Here is a 26,417-nt window from a genome sequence, read left to right as displayed (position 1 = left end):
AGATAGTGCTCTATCTCTGTTTACCTCAATTCAGATCCACTCAACTAAACAAATATAGAGTGAAAATCATATAGAAACTATAGAAACATATATTAGTATTTACCATTAAAGTCTATCACTGTCTATCCGAGATAGATAAGATAGTATTCTATCTCTGTCTATCACTGTCTATCCGAGATAGATAAGATAGTATTCTATCTCTGTCTATCTCAAATAGACAATGGTAGACTTCTATCACTATCTATCATAGATAGACAGAGATAGTTATCTCTATCTATCTTAATTCAAATTGATCAATAACAGGCTGATTGATGTTAAAATTTTTGCTAAAGTTCCTAAGATAGATAGTTGACATAATGCACAACAAGTATGTATTGATGTTAAAGGTCTATTGATACATAGAGAATTTAAAGTTATCAACTATTTTAGTTTTAATTTCTTCTTCTCTTTAGATTTGTTTGCTCTTGCTCTGGTTATTGATGATCCAACTTTCATTATTTTCTTCCCTCTTCCTTTACTTTCATCAACTTTGACCATTTTTTTGCTTACCATCTAGTTAAACAAAATTAGGTTCAATGATATTTATTAAGCATGATTAAATAGAATAATTAATGAAAAGAAAAGAAAAGAGAATGATTATAACATGGAAGGATTTGATGACAGATTATAACCTTGAAAAATCGAAAGCAACAATGGGAGATGAAGATGAAGCAGTTGGACAAAGAAAGAAGAAGGAGACACAAAAAATGAAGCAGTGTTGGGAGAAGAAAATGAAGCAATGGAAGAGGGAGAAGCCGACGAGATAGAGGGAGATAGATGGTTATCGGTTGCCCATCCTAACACGTGAAATACTAAAAATATCCCAGTCCACACAAAAAATTGTGACCTACCCAATGATTAATCAGATTATCCAAAACTCGTCTGATACTCACGTCTTCCATGTCTTCTTCTTGCAACGGTAACCGATAACGTCTAAACCCTAAACCATTTTTATTAAATTTGAAAATACCTCAATACAAAACTTAATTTTAAATGTGGGAATATCGCCGGTCCGGTTTAGCGGTTTTTTATAATATTTTTTTTATTAAGCCGTCCAGTATGCTTGATTGCCTTGTTGACGTTCATCACCTCCAAAACCCTAGCAAGTAGCAACCATCGTCTAAAGCCATTTCCGAACGTCCACTCCACTCCACCCTTTTTCCTCCATCAATCCTCCATGGCAGACCCTACTGAGGTCTCTGTTATTACGCTTGGAGGAAAGGGTTCATCGCTTTCTTCTACCTCTGTCTATGCCATTGCTCATGGCTTCGCTCTTGTTCGGATCGATTCATCGGCCCTCGACAGGCTTTCTTCTTCGTCCAACGATCAAAATGCTGCATCCCTTAAGCACCACGTCTTCATTCCTGATTTTCTTACTCGCGAAGAAGCCAGGGCGGCCCTTGTTGTGCTCCTGAACAAGCTCATCATCTCTGCTTCTTCTGGGATTCGATCGGTTATTCCTGTTCTAATTGCGGACAAGCTCAATTCGAGACCAGAAACTTTTCGATTTGAATCCCCTGATGTGACCGACGAGGAGTTATCCGTGTTCAAGCAATCGTGTTATGTTTTGAACGGAATTTGCGCGTTGCTGGACCATCAATCGGCAGCATTATCTTCCATTGCCGATGCTGTGGCTGGCATGTCTTGCGAGGCGTCTAAAGCTGATGTGTCTGCGTTCAGTTTGATGGACTCGGGCGATGGGTTCGCTTCCAAGGAGGAAGTAGGAGTCGCCAATGATATGAAGGTACTTCTAAATGGATCTAAGTTGGTGGGTAAGATCGAGAGTGAAGCTATCTCTAAGATTCCAAAGGTTCATGGATGCTTGAGAGAACAAGCGAAGTTGGTGCACTCAAGAGTGCGGGTTGAGTTGAATTCTAGTGTGAAAATTGGGAAAGGGGGATCTTTGAGTTCTGGGACAGAGGATACCATTCGGACCGCATTGTTGTCATTTGCAGTCATGCTCTGGGACTTGGGAAAATGTAGTTTGGAGAGAGGAAAGTTGATTTTGGGTTCAAGTGGCGACGATAATATAAAGGCAAGCTTGGCGGGTTTGCTTGATAGGGAATGTCCTAGTAATGAGAGTCTAAAAAAGGAATATAGACTGATCTGCGAATTGTCTTTGGATGAAAAGCACGATGAGTTTGTCCATACTGTGAACGTGTTGTTGGTAACTGTATGGAAAATTTTCGCATGGGAGGCTACAGCCGCCCTCTTGACAATTGAAGGAGGTGAGTTGATGGTTAAGGGTCAAGATGTTGACACGAATGAAGCTAACGAGAAGGTTGTAAAAAAGAATGAGAAGAAGAAGAAAGCAGTCTTGGGTAAAGGAACTAATGTGGTTGTTCAATTGATCAAAGATAGATTGCAGGGTAAAGGTGGGGGTCTGGGGTCATTGGAGAACTTGGTAAAAGATCTTTTATCCTTTTTGGATCCGAAGGCTTCCCAGTTTGATAATCTACTGAAGAAAATCAAAGAGATAGTTGAAAGCAACGAAAGTAGGAGGCTACCAAAGCTTCCCAAGGTAATGACATATTTCAAAACTTCACCTAAATTCCAAGTCAATTAGCCGTCCTCCTTTTGTTTTGGTCAAGGAAGTGGACTTTCATTAGAAGAATGTTATCATCCTTTGTTATAGCTTCTATTTCCTCCGTCAGTCTTTAATTGCATGCCACCACATGGTTTAGGCGACGGTAATAATGAAGTCGTACTTTTACTATCCGTTCAAAAATATACAATTACAACCCATCTTTGCTCAATGGATTCAAAATAGAGGCTTTACTAAGTATTTATTTAATACTACATCAACAAATACACATCAAAATAACTATAACTATGAACTATCTATTTTGTATGTTAATTATTTGGTTCGTTCTATTTGACCTTTGTAATTAGCATAGATATTTTGTACATCCTTCTACCACCTGAAATTGTTGTAACATGTAGACATGATATTCTTACTCAAACCAAATCACAGAAAAGCGATAATTTAATTCTTTTATTTGATATCCGTGAGTGTTCAGGCCAACTTACGCACCTCAACTAATCTCATGGGATAACCCGCCTGACCCTACAATATTTGGGTGTCAAGAAAACTCGTAGGATATTAAATCTTGGGTAGGTGGCCACCATGGGTTGAACCATGATCTCTTTAACCCTTTATCAAGGGGATGGTCTCTTATGATAATTCAATTTGTTTGATTGCGAATTTTTGATATTATCCTTCTTATCCTGTAAAAAAAAACTAAAAATATATTATGCTTTATTATAGTATCTTGTTTTGAAACCATAGCGGGAAGCAGTTGAAAGGATAACAATATTTTACTTTTAAGCACTAAAACTTTTTATTTATTTATTTATTTTTAATAGAATCCAACTGTGCTTACTTCTGGTTTTCTGTGTAACGTGAAGAGGATGACAATAGTTTTTTTTTCCCTGTAGTCACAAATCAGTATGCTACGTCGTGCTATTCAACTTCATTACAATTGCAAGGCATATTTGTTAGTTTTTTTATTTTTCAATAAGACTCGAGACACATTTTATTGATAGAAAGCATTGATGTGCTTTAAGTAGCATCTTTATTGCCGAAATGAACATAGATCAACCGCTATAGTGTTTGTACTATCGATCTTGAAGTCAGAGGTTTGATTCTCCTGCCTCACATTATCAAAAAAGTACATCTTTAGTTATTATTATTATTTTTTTTGTGAGTTAGTTAATGGCAAAGGCTTGAAGTGAAGATCAATTGTAACTGCTTGCCCCTATTATATTTTATGAGTGGAAAGGGAAAACCTCTTTGTTTCTTTTAGAAGTCTCAGATTTAGAAAATAAGATAGAAAGTAAAACATTCCTTTTCCTTTGGTGGGATAAAACTATCGGCTTGGGCATTATTTTATTTCTGCATCTGTTTCACTCTTTTGTTAATACTGTTACCCTTTGATTTGATTTAATATTTTATTGTTTTTTTCTTTTTCTAACTAGAGTAAGGCGGGCGTTAATTTAATTCAACTGCTTTCTCTTGCATATTAGGGCACTCGGGATTTTGCGAAAGAGCAAATGGCAATTAGGAAGAAAGCATTTTCAATTATAGAGGGCGTTTTTGAGCGGCATGGTGCCACAACCTTGGATACTCCAGCTTTTGAGTTGAGAGAGACTCTCACGGGGAAATACGGAGAAGATTCTAAGCTGATTTTTGATCTGGCTGATCAGGTTATTATATATGTTATTACTTCTGATAATGGAACCACCATTATCTTTCTTTTCAAGTTTTCTTTTTAGATATAACTGTTGGGATATTTATTTATGATTAATTCCCTCTTCATCCTAAGCATCTATTCATGTTTTGTGAAATAATTACATAATTATCAATTAACTGAATTATTTTTATCCGTCTCTGAGACTAATGATTAGTCGACTGTTGATATTTTTGGAACTTTATTTTTGAATAGTTTGTGTATCTGTTGCCTTATTAATGCTATTTACAAGTATGACTTTAAGTTATGTTGAGCTTTTCTGAGAATGTTAACATTCAATCCTGATGTCAAGGTTCTTTAATACTTTGGGTATTAAGGAAGCGATTCATTTTATTGAATCAATCCTTCTCTGTTTTAATCATCGGCCACCTTTCTTTCCTTGTTTTATCTAGTTTTAAAGTTTCTCAATGAATGATGTCGCTTTAAATTTGCTGCACTGAATAGTTTTGTGTGTCAGAAGAATAACTGCTTGTCCTTCTCTCTGGTTTTCTATCATTGTGATTTCTTTCTTGGTCTGTTTACAGGGAGGGGAGCTCTGTTCGCTTAGATACGACTTGACTGTTCCATTTGCTAGGTATGTTGCCATGAATGGTTTAACATCATTCAAAAGGTATCAAATAGCAAAAGTTTATAGAAGGGACAACCCATCTAAGGGAAGATACCGTGAATTTTATCAGTGTGATTTTGATATTGCTGGTCAATATGAAAAGATGGGGCCAGATTTTGAGGTTATTAAGATAATGACGGAGCTACTTGATGAACTGAACATCGGACAATACGAGGTGACCCTTCTGATTAATTGTTCTGCAGAACATAACTCAATGTTTTTGTTTGTTTGATGTCTAGTTTTTATAAATTTTTAGTTATTCTGAATAATTATGATGCCTCAGCAACTACAGCACATGAAGCACATATGTTATAAGTGCATTTTTCCTAGATACCATATTCCTGGAGTGGATTGGATTCCTAGATTCCCTTTCTATAACATTGAGTTGCTTCAGTCTATTGATATTGTTACCATTAACCTAATTTAATTTGTACATATTCTCTTTTGCAGATAAAATTGAATCATCGAAAGCTATTGGATGGAATGTTAGAAATTTGTGGAGTGCCGCCTGAAAAGTTCAGAACCATATGTTCTAGTATTGACAAGTTAGACAAGCAATCCTTTGATCAGATAAAAAGGGAAATGGTAATTAAATTTACCGTTGATCACAATCTTATTATTAGTTAAGCACGCCGGCATCTTTTTGCCTTCCCTTAATATCTTCTAGTTTTTCAAAATTAGGTCTTCTAGCTTATATTTGCATAATTGCATTTCACCCGAGCCAAAACTCTTTGATAAACTCTTGCGTTAATCCTTTTTCATAGTTCTGCATTTTCTTTCATCCATCTTGGATGGTCCCTTTGGGGACATCTGATTTCATCCATCTTGGCTGTAACAAGAATGGATTTATTATACCTGATTATAATTAACGTTTACTTGCTAGGTGGAGGAAAAGGGGTTGACCGTGGAGACAGCTGAAAGAATTGGTGATTTTGTGAAGGAAAGGGGACATCCATTGGACTTGTTATCTAAGCTTAAACAGGAGGAGAGCGTGTTACTACAAAATAAAGGATCTTCTGATGCGTTGAGTGATTTAGAGATCTTATTCAGTGCTCTAGAAAAGTCAAAGTGTATTGATAAAGTGGTATTTGACTTGAGTCTTGCCAGAGGACTTGATTACTACACTGGAGTAATTTATGAAGCTGTTTTTAAAGGTGGCACCCAGGTAAGTTTCTTAATGTTATCATCATGTCCGTTGGCACCTTTCTTGTCTGACTTGTTATGCTACTGCCCATGGGGTTATTGGCGTTGTCAATTTGTTATTGCATGAACTTCCCGCTGCTCCACTGAGGAAGGTCTCGCTTCCACCCTCCCCTTTTATCGTGATAATCACTACTTGTTTCAAGATCCTGTCATTGCTCTTTATCAATGAATTACTGCTTGTTGTTGGGGATGGTGTAGGATCAACTTCCTTGTGTACCTGTGGAAATTACTCAAGGAAAAGGATTCTGAGGCATGGAATTGCATTCATATCCAGAATAGTCTAGTTATGCAACAATGATACTTCATTGACTTCTGATGGGAATTATATTTGCAATCTAAGATCATTTATCCTTAGTTATATTACTTGCAATGATGTACGAAGCTATCATCGTGCTATCTTGCTGCCTCCTAATACATTTTATTCGGATGCTTTGAGGTTTAATTAACAAATCATTTATGTTCTCAGGTTGGTTCTATTGCTGCTGGTGGACGCTTTGACAACCTTATTGGAATGTTTGGCTCCAAGCAGGTCCCAGCAGTTGGTATCAGTCTTGGTATTGAGCGAGTTCTTGTTATTATGGAACAAAATTTGAAAGATCAAAAGCAGGTAATGAGTTAGGTTTCGTTTGATAAGCATTTGATTTTTTTTTCCTATCGTTTTTTTACTACGGTCTTCACCTTGCAAATTTTGAATTTTTAGCCCTTTTTTTTTAAGGTTGCTAGAAATTACTTATAGTTTCAAAATAATTTTGAAAACGTGGTTAAAAGGTAGGCAACGAATATTTTTTTCCTGGTCTAGTTTTGTGGAAAAAAAGTCCAGTCTCTATTGATGTTTGTGCTGGCTGCTGCTGGGTATAATTTTTGGCCTCCAATACAAGAACCCCCTAGAAAACATTTTTTTTAAACAACCTGCCTGACCCTTCATTGAGTGTCAAGGAAACTCATTGGATATTAAATCTTAGGTGGCCTCTATGGATTGAATCCATGATCTTTTAGCTCTTTATCAAGGGACTAGAAAACTGTTCGTAATTATCCACCAGCAGTTATCTTTGTTAATTTGGGATGCTTCTCTTTGAACATCTGATGGTTTTCTGAGAGTTTTAACCCTTTATCTTCTATAATCCGTTGCATGATGAACAATTTTCAATTCTTTTAGGTGTCTTTGTGAAATAGACTATCTTGTTTAATGTTCAAACTGTTGGGATTTTGCAGACTGCTCGGGCGACTAAGACTGACATCTTAGTGAGCATACTGGGGGATGATTTGACACTAGCAGCGGAGCTTGCAAGTGAGATGTGGAGTGCGAAACTTCATGCTGAATTTCTGGTCAATAAAAGAGTGATGAAACATATTGATCGTGCGAAAGAGTCTAGAATTCCTTGGATAGTATTTTTGGGTGAACGTGAAGTGAGTGAGGGGATTGTGAAGTTGAAAAACGTGGAAACTTTTGAAGAAATAACAATTCCTAGAAGCAACATCATTGATGAACTGAAGAAACGCCTCACCCCTTGATTGACACATTGCTATTGCAAACTGCAGAGCTGCTCTTCTTCAATCTGAAATTGGAAACCTTTCTTTCTTTTTTTTTTTTTTTTTTTTTTTTTTTTGTTGTTGTATACTGAGATCAAGAAGAAAACACAAGTGTTAATATTTATGAATTTAGTGTGGCTAACATTTCATTTGGGCTGTGTTTGACAACCCTAATCCATTTTTGTCGTATACTTGTTGACAGCAATGGCTCAATTTCTTTCTTGGTTATTTATTCCTGTATCACCAATGAATTAGAATGGGATTCTATACACTAAATTATGGCAAAAGCTTTTATGTTTATCCATTTTGGGAGCAGATCTGTTGTACTTGTTCCGTAATGTTTTTTGATCAGATTTCAAACTGCATTGGTTTCTAGGTTCATTGTCGAAAGTAGCTTGATGTTATGATCAATACACTCCAAGTAAGCCTTTATAGAGGTTTGAGAATGGTTATGTGGCACTACGAATTCAAAGTGGACAAGAGAAGGTTGGCACACGAGTTTGGAAATGAGTGTGTATTGCTTTTGAAAGCTTGTTGCTTGATGGATGTACAAATGAGCTCTTGGGGCTATTTATAGAATTGTCCTCATTGATCTAGAGGCTTAAACCGACCTAAGGAGGTCGGTTATGACTTGTTCTAGAGCCATCTTGATCATCTCGGCCTATCTCGACCTTTCTACAATCATTTAAGTACATACTAGGATCTTCTAGAATATTTTGGACATGTCTAGACCTTTCCAGCTCCTTCCTGTCCTTGATTAACACTGCCTCGTTTGGACTCGTCTGTCATGTTCTAGAGCCTTCTAGAGGTGTTTGGGTCTGTTCAAAGCATTCCAATGTTGTCTAGAGCATTCATGTACGTTCCAACCATCACTAGAGTCATCTAGACTTATCTTGAGGCATCTGGACGTCTCGCATAGGTGCTGGTACTGTCCAACACTCTCTAGAAGCTTCTAGGCTCGTCCAGGACATAGGCGAGGTGTCTGGAGCGTTCGTCGTGCATTTGGGACGTTTGCGCGCATAGGCGTGCGCAGAAGGTCATCCGACAGGGGCGTTTGAGCGAGCGCGCACGTGGGGGACCTGCACGTGTTGCGTCCGAGGTACGTGCCTGGTGTCACGGTCATGCTTGTCCAGGTCCTGTTGCCCATGGCCGCATGCCCGATCCAACCCCCTTCTAGCATACTTTCATATCATGTATTGTATTAGCTTAGTTAGCTTGCTTTCTTTACATTTTCATTGTAAGTGACCACTCGCCCTTTTGCATATGCAAGGGTGCCAGTTGGCTTTTTGTTCAGAATGCACTATATGGGGATAAGACTAATCATTACTTCCCAATACCCGGAGTAGTACTCTATAAAGCTGTTGTTGTTGCTTATTGCTTTCTAGCCTACTACAATCTTTCTTTCTTTATTCACACTCACCAAAATTGCTTACGAAAACCTTTTCTCCAAACCCGTTTTCTAAAACCGTTTTCCCTAAAAACTAGGGTGGAGGTTGCGAGAGGCACTCGGTGTGCCACCGACAGTCCGTATTCGAGTTGGCTGACTTGTTCGTGAACGGGAACAAGTGCCGCACAATCGCTAAGAGAAGCTCCCGAAAGAGCGATTGTGACAGTTGGTATCAGAGCCAAGTCGGCTCATAGAGGGAAAGATCAGTGATCATGTTGGCGACGAAGAACCTGAACAAGTCCCATGTGGATAGGCTGGTAGAGATGGAAGAGCAAATGCTCTACCTGAGAGAGGTCCCGGATAGTATCCGTTTACTAGAGACTCGGCTACAAGAAGTTGCTGAGAAAGCCGATGGAATTGATGCGGTAGTGGGCCGCCTAGACGGATTACCCGTTAGAGAACTGATGATGAGGGTAGAGACCCTGGAGACCAAAACAGCCCGGTCCGGTAGCTTTGAATGTGGCGATAGCTCATCGGGCTCTGTTGCCCACATAGAGGAGCGCGTCGAAGAGTTGGACGGCTCCCAAAAAGCAATAATTCAGATGGTAACCGATTTGTCTGAAAACTTTCGGTCGGCCCTTGACGTCGTTAGAGCCGAGATAGCGGATGTGAGCACAAGGGTGAATCTCACCATCCGAGCGGTAGGGAACCAAGCCCCATCTGGGGGAGCAATGGTAGTAAGCAGAATAAAAATCCCAGAACCGAAACCCTTCTGTGGGGTGTGGGAAGCAAAATCCCTGAAAAACTTTATCTTTGACCTTGAGCAATACTTCAAGGTGATGAACACGGTGACTGAAGAGTCAAAAGTCACATTAGCAACGATGAATCTGGCTGAAGATGCAAAACTATGGTGTAGATCTCGATTTACAAACATACAGGAAGGACGATGCACAATTGATACTTAGGATAGATTGAAACAAGAACTTTGCTCGCAGTTCTTCCCTGAAAATGTCGAGATCTTGGCTCGACGAAAACTTCGAGAACTGAAGCAAACAGGTAACATCAGGGACTACATAAAACAGTTTGCAGGACTCATGTTAGACATACGAGATATGTTTGAGAAAGACAAGGTCTTTTGCTTTGTCAAAGGGCTGAAACCGTGGGCGAAATCAAAATTATATGAACAGAGAGTACAGGATCTCCCCTCTGCCTATGCGGCAGCTGAACGGCTATACAACGTTAGCACTAACTCGCAAGATGTGAGGAAGCAGTCAACTTCCTCAAATGGGGGAAACAGAAACAGTCGTTCCAGTCCTTCCAGACCTCAAGGAGGAGACAAAATCACAGGGGGGGACCGTAAACCATCCCAACCGAGATCAGGAAACAACCGGTGGGGGCCGTAGCAACAACATAACAATTACAATTGCCCTTTATCTTGTTTCACAGGAAACAACTCAGGATGGGGGCATTGAAATTCTTATCTGCGCTCCAAAAGAAAATGGGAAAGGCGACGGAGCCACTAGAGAGGGGACTCATGTATGTGGACGCTTGGGTCAACCAAAGATCGGCCAAGAGCACTATGGTCGACTCTAGGGCCACCCGTAACTTCATGACTGAAACGGAAGCCTGCCGCCTGAACTTAACCTGGGAAAGAGATGCAAGGAAGATGAAAGCTGTGAATTCTGTAGCCTTACCGATTACGGGGATAGCGAAGAGAACTCCGGTGAAGTTAGGAGACTGGAAGGGCCTCATTGACTTCGTGATTGTCAAGATGGATGATTTCTACGTGGTATTGGGGATGGAATTCCTACTTGAACATAAAGTTATACCAATGCCCCTCGCCAAATGTCTAGTCATTATCGGATCTACACCCACCGTAGTTCAAGCCAGTATCAAGCAACCAAATGGGGTGAGAATGATCTCAGTCCTCCAATTGAAAAGAGGCCTGGCCCACAACGAACTCACGTTCATGGCCATCCCGATAGAGTCAGTTGAAACCACAGAAGAGGAGATCCCCCGAGACATTCTATTTGTCTTGGAAGAGTATCGAGATGTCATGCCTAAAAGCTTTCCCAAGTCCTTACCCCCACGAAGGGGGATTGACCATGAGATCGAGTTGTTACCAGGGTCAAAGACGCCCGCCAAGAATGCATATCGGATGGCCCTGCCAGAATTGGCCGAACTCCGAAAACAGTTAGACGAATTGTTAGATGCGGGATTTATCAGACCGGCAAAGGCCCCTTACGGAGCCCCAGTACTGTTTCAAAAGAAGAAGGATAGGAGCCTCCGGTTATGCATCGACTATCGGGCCTTGAACAAGCTCACAGTCCGCAACAAATATCCCCTTCCTATCATTACCGACTTATTTGATCGGCTTCACGGTGCTAAGTATTTCTCGAAGCTGGACCTGCGGTCGGGATATTATCAGGTTCGAATTGCAGAAGAAGACGAACCTAAGACGACTTGTGTCACGAGATATGGAGCCTTCGAATTCCTCGTGATGCCCTTTGGCCTCACCAATGCCCCAACAACTTTCTGTACCTTAATGAACCAAGTGTTTCATGAATACCTCGACAAATTCGTCGTAGTGTATCTCGATGACATTATGGTCTATAGTGCCTCGCTGGAGGACCATCAACATCACCTCCAACTAGTCTTCAAAAAACTGAGGAAAAATCAGTTGAATGTAAAGAGAGAGAAGTGCTCCTTTGCCCAAGAGCGCATAAATTTCCTCGGCCACGTGATTGAGTGTGGTCGGATTGGTATGGAAGAGGGCAAGGTGGCCGCGATCAGAGACTGGAGGGTACCATCATCCGTGAATGAACTACGATCCTTCCTCGGACTAGCCAACTACTATAGGCGGTTCGTAGAAGGATTCTCAAGAAGAATAGAGCCATTAACCAAATTGCTGAAGAAAGATAGCCAATGGAGCTGGACTCCTGAATGTCAAACCGCCTTTGAGGGCTTGAAGAAAGTGATGATTGAGGGGCCGATCCTCGGAATTGCCGACGTGACCAAGCCATTTGAAGTCGAGACTGATGCTTCTGACTTCGCGTTGGGCGGTGTCCTCCTTCAAGACGGACACCCCATCGCGTATGAGAGTAGGAAACTAAATGATGCCGAACGGAGGTATGCCGCCTCCGAGAAAGAGATGTTAGCAGTAGTTCACTGCTTGAGGGCCTGGAGACAGTATCTCTTGGGGGCCAAGTTCGTGGTCAAGACCGACAACAACTCCATTTGCCACTTCTTCAACTAACTGAAGTTGTCATCGAAACAAGCATGGTGGTAGGAGTGTCTAGCAGAGTTCGACTTCCAATTCGAACATAGACCGGGGAAAAGTAACCAAGCGGCCGATGCTCTTAGCCGAAAGAGCGAACATGCGGCCCTGTGCATGTTCGCCCACCTACAAGCAAGTACATTGAGTGCAACAGTACGAGAAACTGTCAAAACTCACTTGACAAACGACACAGCGGTGCAGGCCATCATACAATTGGCCAAAGAGGGGAAGACACACTAGTTTTGGGTGGAAGAAGATCTACTATACACCAAGGGCAATCGCTTCTACATCCTCAAATCCGAGGAGTTACGAAGGTCGCTGATGAAGGAGTGTCACTACACACCGTGGGCAGGACATAATGGTTGGCAGAGGACTTATGCCCTCCTGAAACAAGGCTACTACTGGCCAAGCCTTCAGATGGTGTCATGCAATTTACCAAGACTTTCCTTGTCTGCCAACAAGACAAGGTCGAAAGGGCGAAATTAGCGGGTCTGCTGGAACCCCTACCTGTGCCCTCTAGACTATGGGAGAGCGTGTCTCTCGACTTCATCACCCATTTGCCTAAGGTGGGAGAGTTCGAATCGATCCTTGTTATCATCGACCGATTCTCAAAATATGCCACTTTCATCCCAACGCCGAAAATGTGCACAGCTGTGATGACTGCCCAGCTGCTCTTCAAACACATCGTGAAATTATGGGGTGTCCTCGCGAGCATTGTTAGTTATCGGGACGGAATATTCACTGGGACATTTTGGACAGAATTATTCAAAATATTGGGGTCAACACTGAATATCTCTTCTAGCTATCATCCCCAAGCTGACGGCCAGACGGAACACTTCAACAGTATGCTCGAGGAATATCTGCGTCACTTTATCGACGCTAGGCAGAAGAATTGGGTCCAGTTGTTAGATGTGGCTCAGTTCAGCTTCAATAGCCAGCAGAGTTCCGCGACCAGAAAAATGCCCTTCGAAGTGGTGTGCGGTAGACAACCACTCATGCCACACGTGGTGGACCACCCTTATGCAGGCAAAAGTCCTCAAGCACATAACTTCACTAAAGAGTGGAGCAAAACCTCTGAGATAGCTCGTGCCTACCTGGAAAGAGCTTCAAGAAGGATGAAGAAGTGGGCTGATAAGAAGCAGAGGGCCCTCGAGTTTCAAGCTGGGGATAAGGTCCTGATCAAGCTACGACCAGAACAGTTTCGTTTCCGAGGCCAGAGAGACCAACGACTAGTAAGGAAATATGAAGGTCCAGTGGAGGTAATTGAGAAGGTAGGGAGAACCTCATATAAGGTTTAGTTACCCTCATGGATGAAGATTCATCCTGTCATCCATGTGAGTATCCTGAAGCCCTATCATCCCCATCCCGAGGATGAACAACGAAATATGCTAAGGCGCCCACCGGTCACGATGAAGAATTCTGCTGATAAAGAAGTTGCACAAATCCTGAATAAACGTACGCGCTGTATTGGAAGACCCAGACGAGAACTAACAGAGTTCTTAGTAAAATGGAAGGATCTCCTCGACGAAGAGATCAATTGGGAGCGGGCCGAAGATTTGAAGAATGCAGCTCCAGCCATCACAGATTTTGAACAAGGTCGGTTGACGACGACGTCAACCAATTAAGTGGGGGAGAATGTCACGGTCATGCTTGTCCAGGGCCTGTTGCCCATGGCCGCATGCCCGATTCAACCTCCTTCTAGCATACTTTCATATCATGTATTGTATTAGCTTAGTTAACTTGCTTTCTTTACATTTTCATTGTAAGTGACCACTCGCCCTTTTGCATATGCAAGGATGCCAGTTGGCTTTTTGTTCAGAATGTACTATATGGGGATAAGACTAATCATCACTTCTCCATACCCGGAGTAGTACTCTATAAAACTGTTGTTGTTGCTTATTGCTTTCTAGCCTACTACAATCTTTCTTTCTTTATTCACACTCTCAAAAACTGCTTACGAAAACCTTTTCTCCAAACCCGTTTTTTAAAACTGTTTTCCCTAAAAATGGGGGTGGAGGTTGCAAGAAGCACTCGGTGTGCCACCGACAGTTCGTATTCGAGTTGGCTGACTTGTTCGTGAACGGGAACAAGTGCCGCACAATCGCTAAGAGAAGCTCCCGAAAGAGCGATTGTGACACCTGGCATGACCCTCCATTCTTGTTGTGATGGACTTATCTCCCCCACTTTTACTCGGACCAGGCTTCTTCCCCTTACTTTGGGAGGAGTAGTCGAGAAGCGTTTTAGCCACAATAGCATCATCCAAGGTCTGAACATTTCGCCTATCCAACTCCACCCACGCCCAATCCTTAAGCCATCTTTAAAGTGGAAAAGGGCATCCTTCTCAGATAGGTCTTCGACTTCAAGCATGAGGATCGTGAACTCCTTGACATATTCAAGGATGCTACTGGTTTGCCTTAAGCGTCTAAGCTTGCCTCATACCTCAATATCTGCATTGTGAGGGACAAAGTGCTTTCGAAGCTCTGTTTCGTATTGCTCCCACGTATTGATATTGCACAACCCTCATTTGTGCTCAGTATGTTTCCTTCTCCACCATAATTATGAGCATCTCGTAGGAATGTGGGGGCATCTCTTATTCGTGCATTGGGCATCTTTTATTCGTGCATTATCATCAAGCACCCCTAGAACTTCAAAGTGTTGTTCGAGCTCAAACAAGAAGTTCTCTACCATCGTGGCATTCCGAGTGCCGTTATAGGTATCCAACTTGGGCACCTTAAGGTCAGATGTGCTGGACGCAATAGGGGCATTGCTAGTAGAGGTTAGAACACTAGCATTATGAGGGGCCTTAGATTCGACTCGAACATTATTTATTCCAGAGTAAAGTTGGTTGATCTTACCTTTGATGAACTTGCGTAGGTCGGCCTCCTTGGTGGTTAGGGCATTGATATCCCTTTTGAATGATCGACCAAGTTCCTGAATCATATCTCGAGCTGCCAATGTGATCTCGACGTTCTCTTAAACCAGTTCGTCATAATCATTGCTTAACCTACCAATAGTGAGTTGAATATCTTCCAAGCCTTGCTCAAGGTTGGTAAGGCGTGTATCAACATGTTCTCACATCGCCAGAATTTTAGACTTTTAGCTCTTAGTTGGGGAATGATGTTCTTTACGTCCTCAAGTGATGGGGCCCTCTATGACTTGCTCAACTAGTGATACATGTCCTTCCTCGATTGCCATAGGCACTACAAGGGTGTTATGGGGTACCAAGGTCTCAAAATCGTTGCTCTGATACGACCTGCCACGTGGTCACCGTTTTCAAGCAGCTTGGCATGCAACATTTGGCTGATTCTTATGATCAAGACACTCAAAGTAAGCCTTTATAAAGGTCTGAGAATAGTTATGACACTACGAATTCGAAAAAGGACAAGAGAAGGTAGGCACACATGAGTTTAGGAATGAGTGTGTATTGCTTTTGAGAGCTCGTTGCTTGATGGATGTACAAATGAGCCCTTGGGGCTATTTATAGAATTGTCCTCACCGATCTAGAGGCTTAAACCGACCTAAGGAGGTTGATTATGGCTTGTTCTAGAGCCATCTTGATACATCTTGGGCCTATCTAGGCCTTTTTACAATAATCTAAGTACATACTAAGGTCTTCTAGAATATTTCGGACATATCTAGACTGTTCGGACTTCGAGACTAGCGTTTCGCAACCACTCTCGGCCTGAGCAAAGATAATTTATTTTTACCAATCTAAGACTTATACTACAAACGTAGCAAAGTGGTAAGATCGGGGTTGAATCCACAGAGAGACTGTTGAATTAACTTAGATCAATTTATAAATTCCAAATAAATGGGGGTTTTGATGATTCTTGATTTTGGTTACAAAATAAATTAAAAACCAAACAGAGAAGAATAAATAAGAGTTAGCACAGAAAAGAGGATTGAACCAAATTAATGGAACATTTTGAGATTAGTTTGTATGTTTTTTATTTTCTATCATTAGATACTAGTTAATTTATTCAATTATGTGAATCCCTCAAGCTATTAGAAATTTTAATAGCCCAATTAGCCAATTTTGATAAAAATCCAAATCAGCCCTAATTCAGTTTAAAACTTTTCCTTCTCAGTGACATACAAGTTAAAACTGAAAAGTATTAAGTAAAGGGTTCAATTGTCGAGACACACTACAAGCCAGACAGCCACATCTTATATCATGATTTATTTGGGGAGGATTATACTAGGGCATACATGAATTTGGCCAGAAAAAGTATAGACCTTAAACATGTGATTCTAATACATGCAACTTAATCAATTAATTATACACAGGCTAGAATGATTTTGCAAACAAGAAATTTAATAAATTAGTTTGTCAGAAAAATTCACCGAAATTCTATTATTAATAAATCAAATCCACCCAAAGGGTTCACAAAAATTGAATAAATTAAATAGTAAACTTCAAGAATTAGGATGTACAAAATATCCCAAGAAAATTACCTAGCCTCTAAAAGGAATATTAGAATTACAATGATCGAAATAGATTGTTACAATTTGATGATTAACCATTAAAAGCATAGTGGATTTTTCCAAGGCTAACATACTGTTTATCTTTGTTATGGATTTTAAAGTCTAATTTTATTTTATAACAAACTTATAAAACAAGCATGCTTTAACCAACCATAACATGCTTCAAAGGCAAAAATTAACATAACAATTACATCACTTTTTAACAAACCCTAAAACATGCCTACTATATATTATAACTAATTATAACATACAATAATGCATATAACATGTTTACTTATAGTGGGATTTTAAATCTAAAATGGCATACTTTATGCACAACACGTTTAATCCAAAACTAATACACATTAAATGCATAAAATAATTAAATAACACTAATATGTTTCAACTTTGGCATTCTAACAAACAAATAAGCTACATTATTACAATAATAGGTCAAAAACAACTTTAATTTGATCAAGAACCGCTTGACCCGGCCCAAACCGGACCCGAATCATCTGAACCAGACCACCAATGCACCATAGGAAGTTAAACCGGACCGGTCTAGAGGAGAACCGGCCGAACTGGTTTCTTTAACCCACAAATCGGCCAGGCAGCGTGCGAAGAAAAAACCCTTGGGATGAATAGCGTCGTGACATTGCTTCCCAGCGTTGCATCAGCAAGCCCGTGGCATTGCAACATTCGATGAACAACGTCTTGACACTCTTGGGCAGAAGGCTCAGCTCCAGTTTTCTACTCGAACATGCTTGCTTCAAGCTTCAAATTATAGCCTAATTTGGACTCTAATGACTTCAAATAAATTACAGACTCTAGAGCACACATATAAGCTCATCAAACAAGAGCTAATTACAAATTTAACTTGGAAATGAAAGAGAATTCTAATGCCAAAATTGAATTTAAACCATATCAGTCACATTTTCAATCATGGTTAGAAATTCACCCACCAAACTCAAATTTAACGATAATTGAGTGCTTAAATCATGCTTTGATACCAACTGAAGGAGTAATATAACATGCAGCAGAATAAACCAGAATCAATAAGCACTCTAACTACTCTTAATTTGAGTTTTAAACATGCAATTCAAGTGAAATTTTAGAGGGTTAGAAGCAAACACTACCTTTGAAGACTTAGTTCACGAATTCAGTAGTAATACTCTAAGAGTGAGCTTGAAACTTTAACAAGACCACCACCAAGATCTTCTCTACAAAGCTTAAGAAGGAATGTGTTGTGGAAACACTCAAATCAAGCTGAATTTGGGATGATTTTGATGGGTTGAGAGGGTTTTCAACTATGCATAAGTTCAGTAGAAAAATCTCTAAGAATCTCCTCAATCAAGCTACATGGAGGTCTAATTTATAATACCAACCATGCATCAAAGTAGGGCTGCATGGAGGACAATTTCTACTTGGAGAATTGATGATAATTTGAATGGAATTTGATGATTAACCATTAAAAAGATAGTGGATTTTTCCAAGATTGGAAAAATCTATTGTTCTTTTATTTTAAAATCAATTTTCTCAAAATTGATTTTAGTTTTGATTTTTGATTTTAAATAAAACTATTTTATTTAAAATTAGTTTTACAACTTAATTTAAAATTAATTTATTTATATAAAACTAATTTTATTTTCATTAAACATTTTTAATTAAATAATATTAATTTAATAGCTTAATATTAAATCAATAAAATATCAATTCCACCAATATGACTCAATTTCATATTTAAATCATAATTAAAATATTAATTTATTCTCTAATTTTGTTTAATTTCAATTAAATTAAACGTTTTTAATTAATTGTATCAAACACAATAAATTGAAAACCTTAATAATTGAATTTTGAACATTTCAAATTCATAACCCTAATTCCAAAATTCGTCCAATTAATACTCAATTTGTTATTCCAATTTATGAGCCAGTAGAGAGATCTAATGGACCTATAGATCATGAACTTCAACGATTTGTAATTAATCAGTTAAACCCTTTAAACCCAATTAATTACTATTCGTTAACTATCAAGGCATACCATTATAGCTTGATAGTTGCACTCTCCTCACTGTAGATATATTTCTGTCCATTTCGACCATAATCAGTAAGTTGATCCTTCACAAGTCGTTCGTATTTATAGTTGGGTCAAAAAGTATCGTTTTACCCCTACAAATACATCTTGCACCTTAAGTTCCCACTGACCATCTATTGAACAACTGATTTGTAATACCATTTATAAATCATATCCCTCTCTACCAAGAGAGGGCGAGGCCCCATTGTTCAAGACTAAGCATCAACATTTAAGAGAACAACCTATCTGTTAACCCTAAGTGGGGTAGGAGTGAATTCCATCTTGCATAGCTATGTTCCCAGCTATCTATCTGGTCTTATCCCCAAAATGGAAGACTTATTGTAGTGTTGTTGGACTACTCTCACCTATGCAGATCAAAGGATAATCTCAAAATAAACAGGAGTTCATAGTTAGCTCAGAATTAAGATCGTGTTATGTCACACCCCCTTCCGAGCCCATCTCTTGAGCCCTAAAGAAGGTGTGAGGACGACAGATACCACCCTTTTGTGACACCTACTACCCATCTGAACAATTTTACAGTCATAAAAACTTTAAGCCAAGGATATAAACAACAACTGTTTGACTAAACTCATTTTATTACAAACAATATAACGTTTATATAACACTAAGAATTAACTACAAAGTTTACATAAAAAAATTCTAATATTGGAAGTGTGGTTGTGGCGTGGCAGACCTTGACCTTGGCAATACCCTGGAACTTCTCACCTTTCACTACCTGGGAAGAAAAACATGAAAGAAAAGAATGAGCTACAAGAAGCTCAATGAGTGGTAAGAAACTTCTAGAGTCTATTTCAACTCATAATAATACAAGCATATCATAACTATGAGGTTAATACTCAAACCTCAGCCTTGAATGAGTCTGTTCTCAACTCTACCTACACACACGGTAGATAGTTAAACTAATACTAATCATAAACACATACCCTTCTGCGTTTCCTATGTGCACATAGATCCCCACTCATGGGCTCAGAAGCTAGGCCTGCTAGCCCTCTGACTATCTCATACGAGGTTCTTCTCATAGACTCAAGAACTAGACCTCTCGGTCCCTTGACCATCCCGTGAGGTTTTGCTCCAAGCTCAGGAACTAGGTCTATTGACCCTCTGACCATCTCGATCACATATTTTCATTCTCATTCTAGCTACTCATTCACAACATAAGCATATACATATATTCTAAAAGATATGCTTAAGATCTTAAAGGAAATACTACTCACCTTGGTTGGGTAGGAACCTTTCTCTCTAGAAGTTCCTTGGTTTCCTCGGGCTCTCTTTTGAACCCTAAATTCTAGATTCAAGTTCAAGCTTAGATTACACATAGTTCTAGACCTTATTTTGAGACATTTACTTCTACAAATTGGTTTAGAAATGTCTCAGGAAGCTTACCTTAAAATCTCAGCTCATAACTTCTCGTGGTTTGGCTGGAATCTTCAAATCATCAAGACTGGCTCAAGCTTACTCGAGAGCTCGACCCTTCTGTCTTTTTCTCACTCTCCAGCCAGATTCTTTTGAGCTTCTTCTCTAGAAGCCTTTCCTTGAAAACTAGACTCTCTGAGCTTTCATGTGGCTTTAGAATCACTCAAAAGGCACGAGTATGGGAGAATTCCTCGTCCCAAGTTGATGCTACTTCAAGACCTCACTATCTGACAACATCTCCTCCTCTTGGAACCACTTGATCAACACATGGTTTTTTTTACCAACACATGCCCTCTTTGATCAACGCAAAGCTTCCTCCGAATCTGCCCTCAAACACTCTTCCTAATATCCTTTGAAGAGAATTCGGGTTATGAACTGAAGGGAAGCCTTGTAGTGGTATTTATAGGCTTTAGGAACTGATCCTCATCATCTCTTAAGGCCTCCAATGCATGACACCTTCTACTTAGAAACTTTTGGAGTGTCTGTACCATGATTTGCCACCACTCACTTCCTTGCCATTCACCTACTTTCATGCCACTTCCTACTTGCATGAAGTTTGAGTTGTCTTCCTCATGCATAAGTCTTCCTTGCATGAAACTCTATTCATTCACCTCTTACTTACTTAAGCTCAACCTTTTCTCAGTTAGCCACTTGTCCGGATGAATCCTTCAGCCCATAGCTCTCTCATCAATGCATCACTTGTGCTATACTAACCTCAAGGCATCGCAAGTCTTTGCTTGGTCGTATACCCTTCTTCTTTCGCATGGCTCACCCTTGGCACATGCGTTCAACTAGGACTATGACCATCACTATCTTCCAACGCATGCTACTAGCTTTGTCATATGGGCCCACAAGCCCTCGGATGTCCTTGGCGCATAACTCAGCCTTAACACATAGCACATCACTATCACATACCAACCCTTGGGTCAAGCTAGGTCTTAATTCAACGCCTCATGGTTTATCTTACCATTGCCTAGCCTCTTGCTAACACATACCTTATGACTAAAGCTAGCATGCCCTTGTTATTTGCCAACGCCCATAGCCTCTTGCACAAGACCAACGCATTTAACCTCGCAAGCCTTGTGTGCTGCAAGCCCCATCAACATGTAGACACTACACTATGTGCCCATCATAGCTTGACGCATCGAATAGCTCATCATCTAGCTGCCTCAACGCATACCTCAATCGTCTAGCTTTGCGCTCATCACATAGCTTATCGTCTAGTGATCTCTTACTGTCACTCATTGTCTAGCGATCTCGCTATTGCTCATCATTTAGTGCATCACGCCCATCGTATAGCGCTTACGCCTCATCGTTTAGCGCATGCGCCTATCGTCTAGCGCTCATCATCTAGCGTTTGCGTCTATTGCCTAGCGCTTATACTTAGCTCATCGTCCACGCGCAATGCTCCAATGCCCAGCGCTCACGCTCGCGCATACTAGTTAGCACACATGCCCAGTCTCAATGCCTAGTGTCTTGCGCTCATTGTCTAGCCCTCTCGCTCTCGCTCACATAGCCTCTTATCATTCCAACGTATGAGCAGTCTTTGTCATGCTAATGCTTGGGCAACATCTTGTGCCACGCTTCGGCCAACATGCGTCCATATCTTACAAGCTCAACGCATGGTTGTCCTTGGCTTCAATACTTAATCCTTTATACCTCTACAAACTTAGCCTTATTAGAGCCTTATGCGTTAATGCTTCCTAACACCAAACGCATGGTTTCTTTTTGACTTCATATTTAGCAAAATTTTTTACTAGTTACGGTTCAACTCAAAGTTACTCAACAAATCTATTCAAACACTTAGAATTTACTTCTCTTCAACATAGGATTTAACTTATACTTAGTTAATTTCCTTAATTACCTGCTTAAGTAGGGAAATTGAGATCCGGGTTTCACATGTTATCCTAGGTCATTTTAGATCAAAATAGTCAGTTTTAACAATAAACGATCGTTATAAAGAGAAGTGACTATTTTGAGGTCCAATCTTATGAAAACTCATTGCATAGGATGCCCTCACTCACATGTATCTACATGAATGATTTGTGGATCACATCATTTGTATCAGTATACAAAATGGGCCACATCCAATAGTGTTACCAGGATGAAATACCCAACTTCATCCATATACTTATAGACCATTTAGGCTATATACTATAACTTGATCCTGTTTATGTCACCACATAAAGTTAAAGTATTCATACTACAACCATGGATTTGTTTATTGGATTTTCATTATAAAATGCAATATCAATGACTTTATTGAATAAAATACTCAATAATATTTTATTGATAAATAGAATGTTTAACAAAAAAATTTAGAACTGTGAGTTCTAGAACATTCCCAACAATCTCTCACTTGGACTAAAAACTCCAGTGAGAATAAATATATATAATACAATGTTGAGAAACATAGAGGAAAATACAATAAACTAGGGCATCACTAATACCATAGATATTCTCCGACTTGCCCTAGATTACATTTCTCGTGTTGGGTTTCTTGCCCTAAATCTCGTAAGGTCCTGTAGTTTGTAAACATCTGTATGAACAAACGCTTGTGATGTAATAATATGAGATATTTTTTTCACTGTTGTCAATAGAATATGAGATATTTTAGTTGCATTTACCACAAACCAATAAACTAAGATACCTGATTATCGTTGTGACTTAAGCATGTATGTGGAGACATATAAGTGGATCATGCCTTAAGTGATAACCTAAATGGTCTGTAGTATATGGATAAAGAAGGGAAACCTTATCCTAGTGACATTACGGATACGACCTACTTTGCTTTGTAGATGCTACAAGTGTTGTAAAGTGCTACAAATGGTATGATTTTGATCATTCATGTGGAGACATGCGAGCGGAGGTGTCCTATACAAAGGAATTTGTATAAGCCCGGACCACGAAATATTTAGTCTCGTTATATAACGCCGTTCATGATAGAGACTTTCATTTCACTAGTATGACCATAGGTAACATGACCTTAATCTTGAGTGAGTTGGGAACTCCTGCCTATGAGGGAGGTCCTTTGATTTGCATGGGTGCGAGTGGCAAGATTGCCGACTGAAACTTACCACTTTGGGGATTTGTCTGATTGGGGAGCTAGGAACTCAAACTACATAAGATGGAATTCACCCCTTCCCCGAAGTAGAGGTAAGTAGATAAATTACTCCCTTAAGGGTTGATTCCGAGGCTTGAAGGATGTGGCGCCACACACCTTCTCATGGCCTGATAGGTGTTCACTCATAGTAGGACTATGATGTATTGTTCATTAGAGGAATCAATGGTACTTTAGGAGTTAGATGTAACTATAGGGGCAAAACGGTAAATTAGTCCAGTTGTACTTATGAGCGATCTGTGAAAGGTTATCGTACTGTTGACTGGTTATATCCAATGGACACAGAAATATATATGTAGTGAAAAGAGTGCAACTGTCGGTCTTTAGTGGAGTGCCCAGTAGTTAATGTATGGTGGATTTCGTGATTAAAGAGTTTAGTCAGCTATTCATGTACCGTTGGAGCTTCAAGCTACAGATCCATAAGATCCCCTTGGTAGCTCAATAGATTCAATTTGAGAACCAATTTTTGGGTTAGTTTGAAGTGTTCAAATTAACAAGAGGGAGTTTTATTATAAATGATATAATTAAATTGGGTCAATTATATGTGATATAGTTGATATTATGTATAAGATATATTAATTGGAGGAGTTCGATATAAATATGATTTATATTAAATAAAGGAGAAAAGAACTATGGTTTAAATATTACATATGATGTGATATTAAAACTATAGGTTAAAAATATAATATGATAAGTTAGTTATTATATTTATTTATAATTAAAACAATTATATGATAATTGTGGTTGGTTATTTTCTCCATTAACCGTGAAAGTGGGAGGTTATTTTCAGTTTTGAATAACTAAAGGATAAAATGAAAAGTATTTTCATTTTTGGGATGGTATCGCTTCATTGTGTGCATTACTAATCGTTTAGCTCACGAGAGACTACACGATAGCCTTCAAGTGAGTTTTTAAATGGTCATGTACTAGTGATTTACTAAACGATCGTTTAAAGTGATTTACTAAACGATCGCGTGCTAAGCAAGTTTTACTAAATGATCGTGTGTGTTTTTTCTAAATGATTGTGTACCTTCGAGTTTTACTAAACGATCAAGCATCACAGTGTATGCGATAGACAGTATATTCTCCCACTTGCTTGATCGTGTAGTTCGATCGTTGCCTTCTTCCATCCCTCGACCAAATTAACAACAGAGCCCACACCTCCTGGATTCTCACTCCGAGAATACCAAGGTTGTCGAGTGATGGTGTTGAAGGATGTTTGTTCGTGGAGAAGACTATTCGTGATTACCAGGCGATTGGGTGGGCGATCTGAACAACAGCGAGAGATTGCTGTTCCAATGATCACGAGAGCAAGAGATCTTCAGAAGAAACATTCTTCAACGGTAAGTCTCTCATTCCTTTTGTATGTAATTTCTAAACATGCTATATTTTTATTTAAAATGCATAATTGCTCAATATGTTTGTGAATGCCTTTAATTCTTTCACAATGGGCTTGGATAGATCTTGCTTCCACTCACTGGTTCTATTGGATAAGAGTTTCTTCAGCTCAGAGTCCCAGTCCAACCAGGTGGCCCTCGAACACTTTAGCCAAGAGGGCCTTCAAAAATGGTTCAACAAGGTTGTCTTCAGAGGCTATCTTCGTGACGATCATATCTCTTCGATGTACTGTCTCTCTGATGAGATGACACTTTCTCTCAATATGTTTTCCAAGTTTGTGACTCCTTGGTTCTTTCGAGTTGACAACAACACCACTATTATCACAATACAGTGTGATGGGTAGGTGCTTATCTGAAACTACCTCCTAGTCAGCCAAGAATTTGCATAGCCATACTGCTTCTTTAGCGGCTTCACATGTAGCTACGTAGTTTGCTTCCATTGTGGAGTTAGTGATACAACTCTGTTTCATGCTTCTCCAACCTATAGCTCCTCCACTAAGAATAGAAATTGATCCTGAAGTAGATTTCTTTGAATCTACGCCAGTCTGGAAATTAGAATCAGTGTATCCAGTAAGGATCAAATCCTTAGGACTATACAGAAGCATACAACCCCTTGTTCTCCTTAGATACTTGAGGATGTTTTTAATAGCAGTCCAATGACTGTGTCCTGGATTGGATTAGAACCTGCTGATGATTCCAACTGCAATGCATATGTCAGGACGTGTACATAACATTGCGTACATCAAACTCCCAACTGCAGATGCATATGGAATTCTTTTCATTTCTTCAACATCTTGAGGTGTCTTAGGACACTGTTCCTTTGATAAATGAATTCCATGTCTAAAAGGAAACATATCTCTTTTGGAATTTTGCATATTGTATCTTGACAACATTTTGTCAATATAAGATGCTTAAGACAGTGCTAGGGTTCTATTCTTTCGATTTCGAAAAATTTGTATCTCTAGAACATATTGAGCATCACCCAAATCTTTCATTTGGAACTGTGTTGCTAGCCATCTCTTTACATCAGCAAAGAAGCTTATCTCATTCCTAATGAGCAAGATATCATCAACATAAAGTACTAAGAATGCTACAGTCTTGTTGACTATTTTCTTGTGAACACAAGGTTCGTCAACATTTTGTTTAAAGCCATAAGACTTGACCGTAGTATCAAATCTTATATTCCAGGATCTTGAAGCTTGCTTTAACCGATAAATGGATCGTTTAAGCTTACAGACTTTCTGTTCCTATTCTAGTTCGATGAAACCTTCTAGTTGAGACATACAAATACTTTCATCAAGATGGCCATTCAGAAAAGCTGTCTGGACATCCATTTTCCATATTTCATAGTCATAATATGTGGAAATGGATAGAATTATTCTTATAGATTTTATCATGGTAACAGGAGAAAAAGTTTCTTCATAATCAACCCTTTCTCTTTGGGTAAAATCTTTTGCCACGAGTCTAGCTTTGTAGGTTTGCATCTTATTAGTTTGGTCTTGTTTTCTTTTGTAGATCCACCTATAGATTTGACTCCATGTGGTTTATCTACAAGTTCCTAGATAGAATTGAAGTACATTGACTCCTTTTCAACGTCCATGGCTTTTATCCACTATTCCCTATCAGCATCTT

The 26,417-nt window shown here is 39.5% G+C and overlaps 1 protein-coding gene across 5 annotated transcripts; it reads left to right on the top strand.

The window, feature by feature from the left end:
- Positions 1–1,098: 1,098 nt before the first annotated feature.
- Positions 1,099–7,857, top strand: LOC120075403 (Class II aaRS and biotin synthetases superfamily protein). Of its 5 annotated transcripts, none has more exons than XR_016529238.1 (8): positions 1,099–2,560; positions 4,066–4,245; positions 4,814–5,071; positions 5,347–5,481; positions 5,780–6,061; positions 6,298–6,382; positions 6,566–6,706; positions 7,312–7,857. XR_016529238.1 is itself a non-coding variant. In XM_039028775.2 (7 exons), exons 1-7 carry the CDS (start codon positions 1,217–1,219, stop codon positions 7,609–7,611), a joined length of 2,640 nt encoding a protein of 879 aa, XP_038884703.2. In that variant the 5' UTR covers positions 1,099–1,216; the 3' UTR covers positions 7,612–7,857. The 5 variants fall into 5 exon arrangements, 1 of the variants encoding a protein (XP_038884703.2); XR_016529239.1 differs by having other exon boundaries at positions 6,298–6,473; XR_016529236.1 differs by having other exon boundaries at positions 5,780–6,191.
- Positions 7,858–26,417: the final 18,560 nt, after the last annotated feature.

Source organism: Benincasa hispida, chromosome 4 (genome assembly GCF_027475165.1).
Source record: "Benincasa hispida cultivar pf3 chromosome 4, pf3_genome.v1.1, whole genome shotgun sequence".
In the NCBI taxonomy this organism is placed as follows: Eukaryota; Viridiplantae; Streptophyta; class Magnoliopsida; order Cucurbitales; family Cucurbitaceae; genus Benincasa; species Benincasa hispida.
Note: the sequence above shows the minus strand (reverse complement) of the source record. Positions and strands in the feature narration are given on the sequence as shown.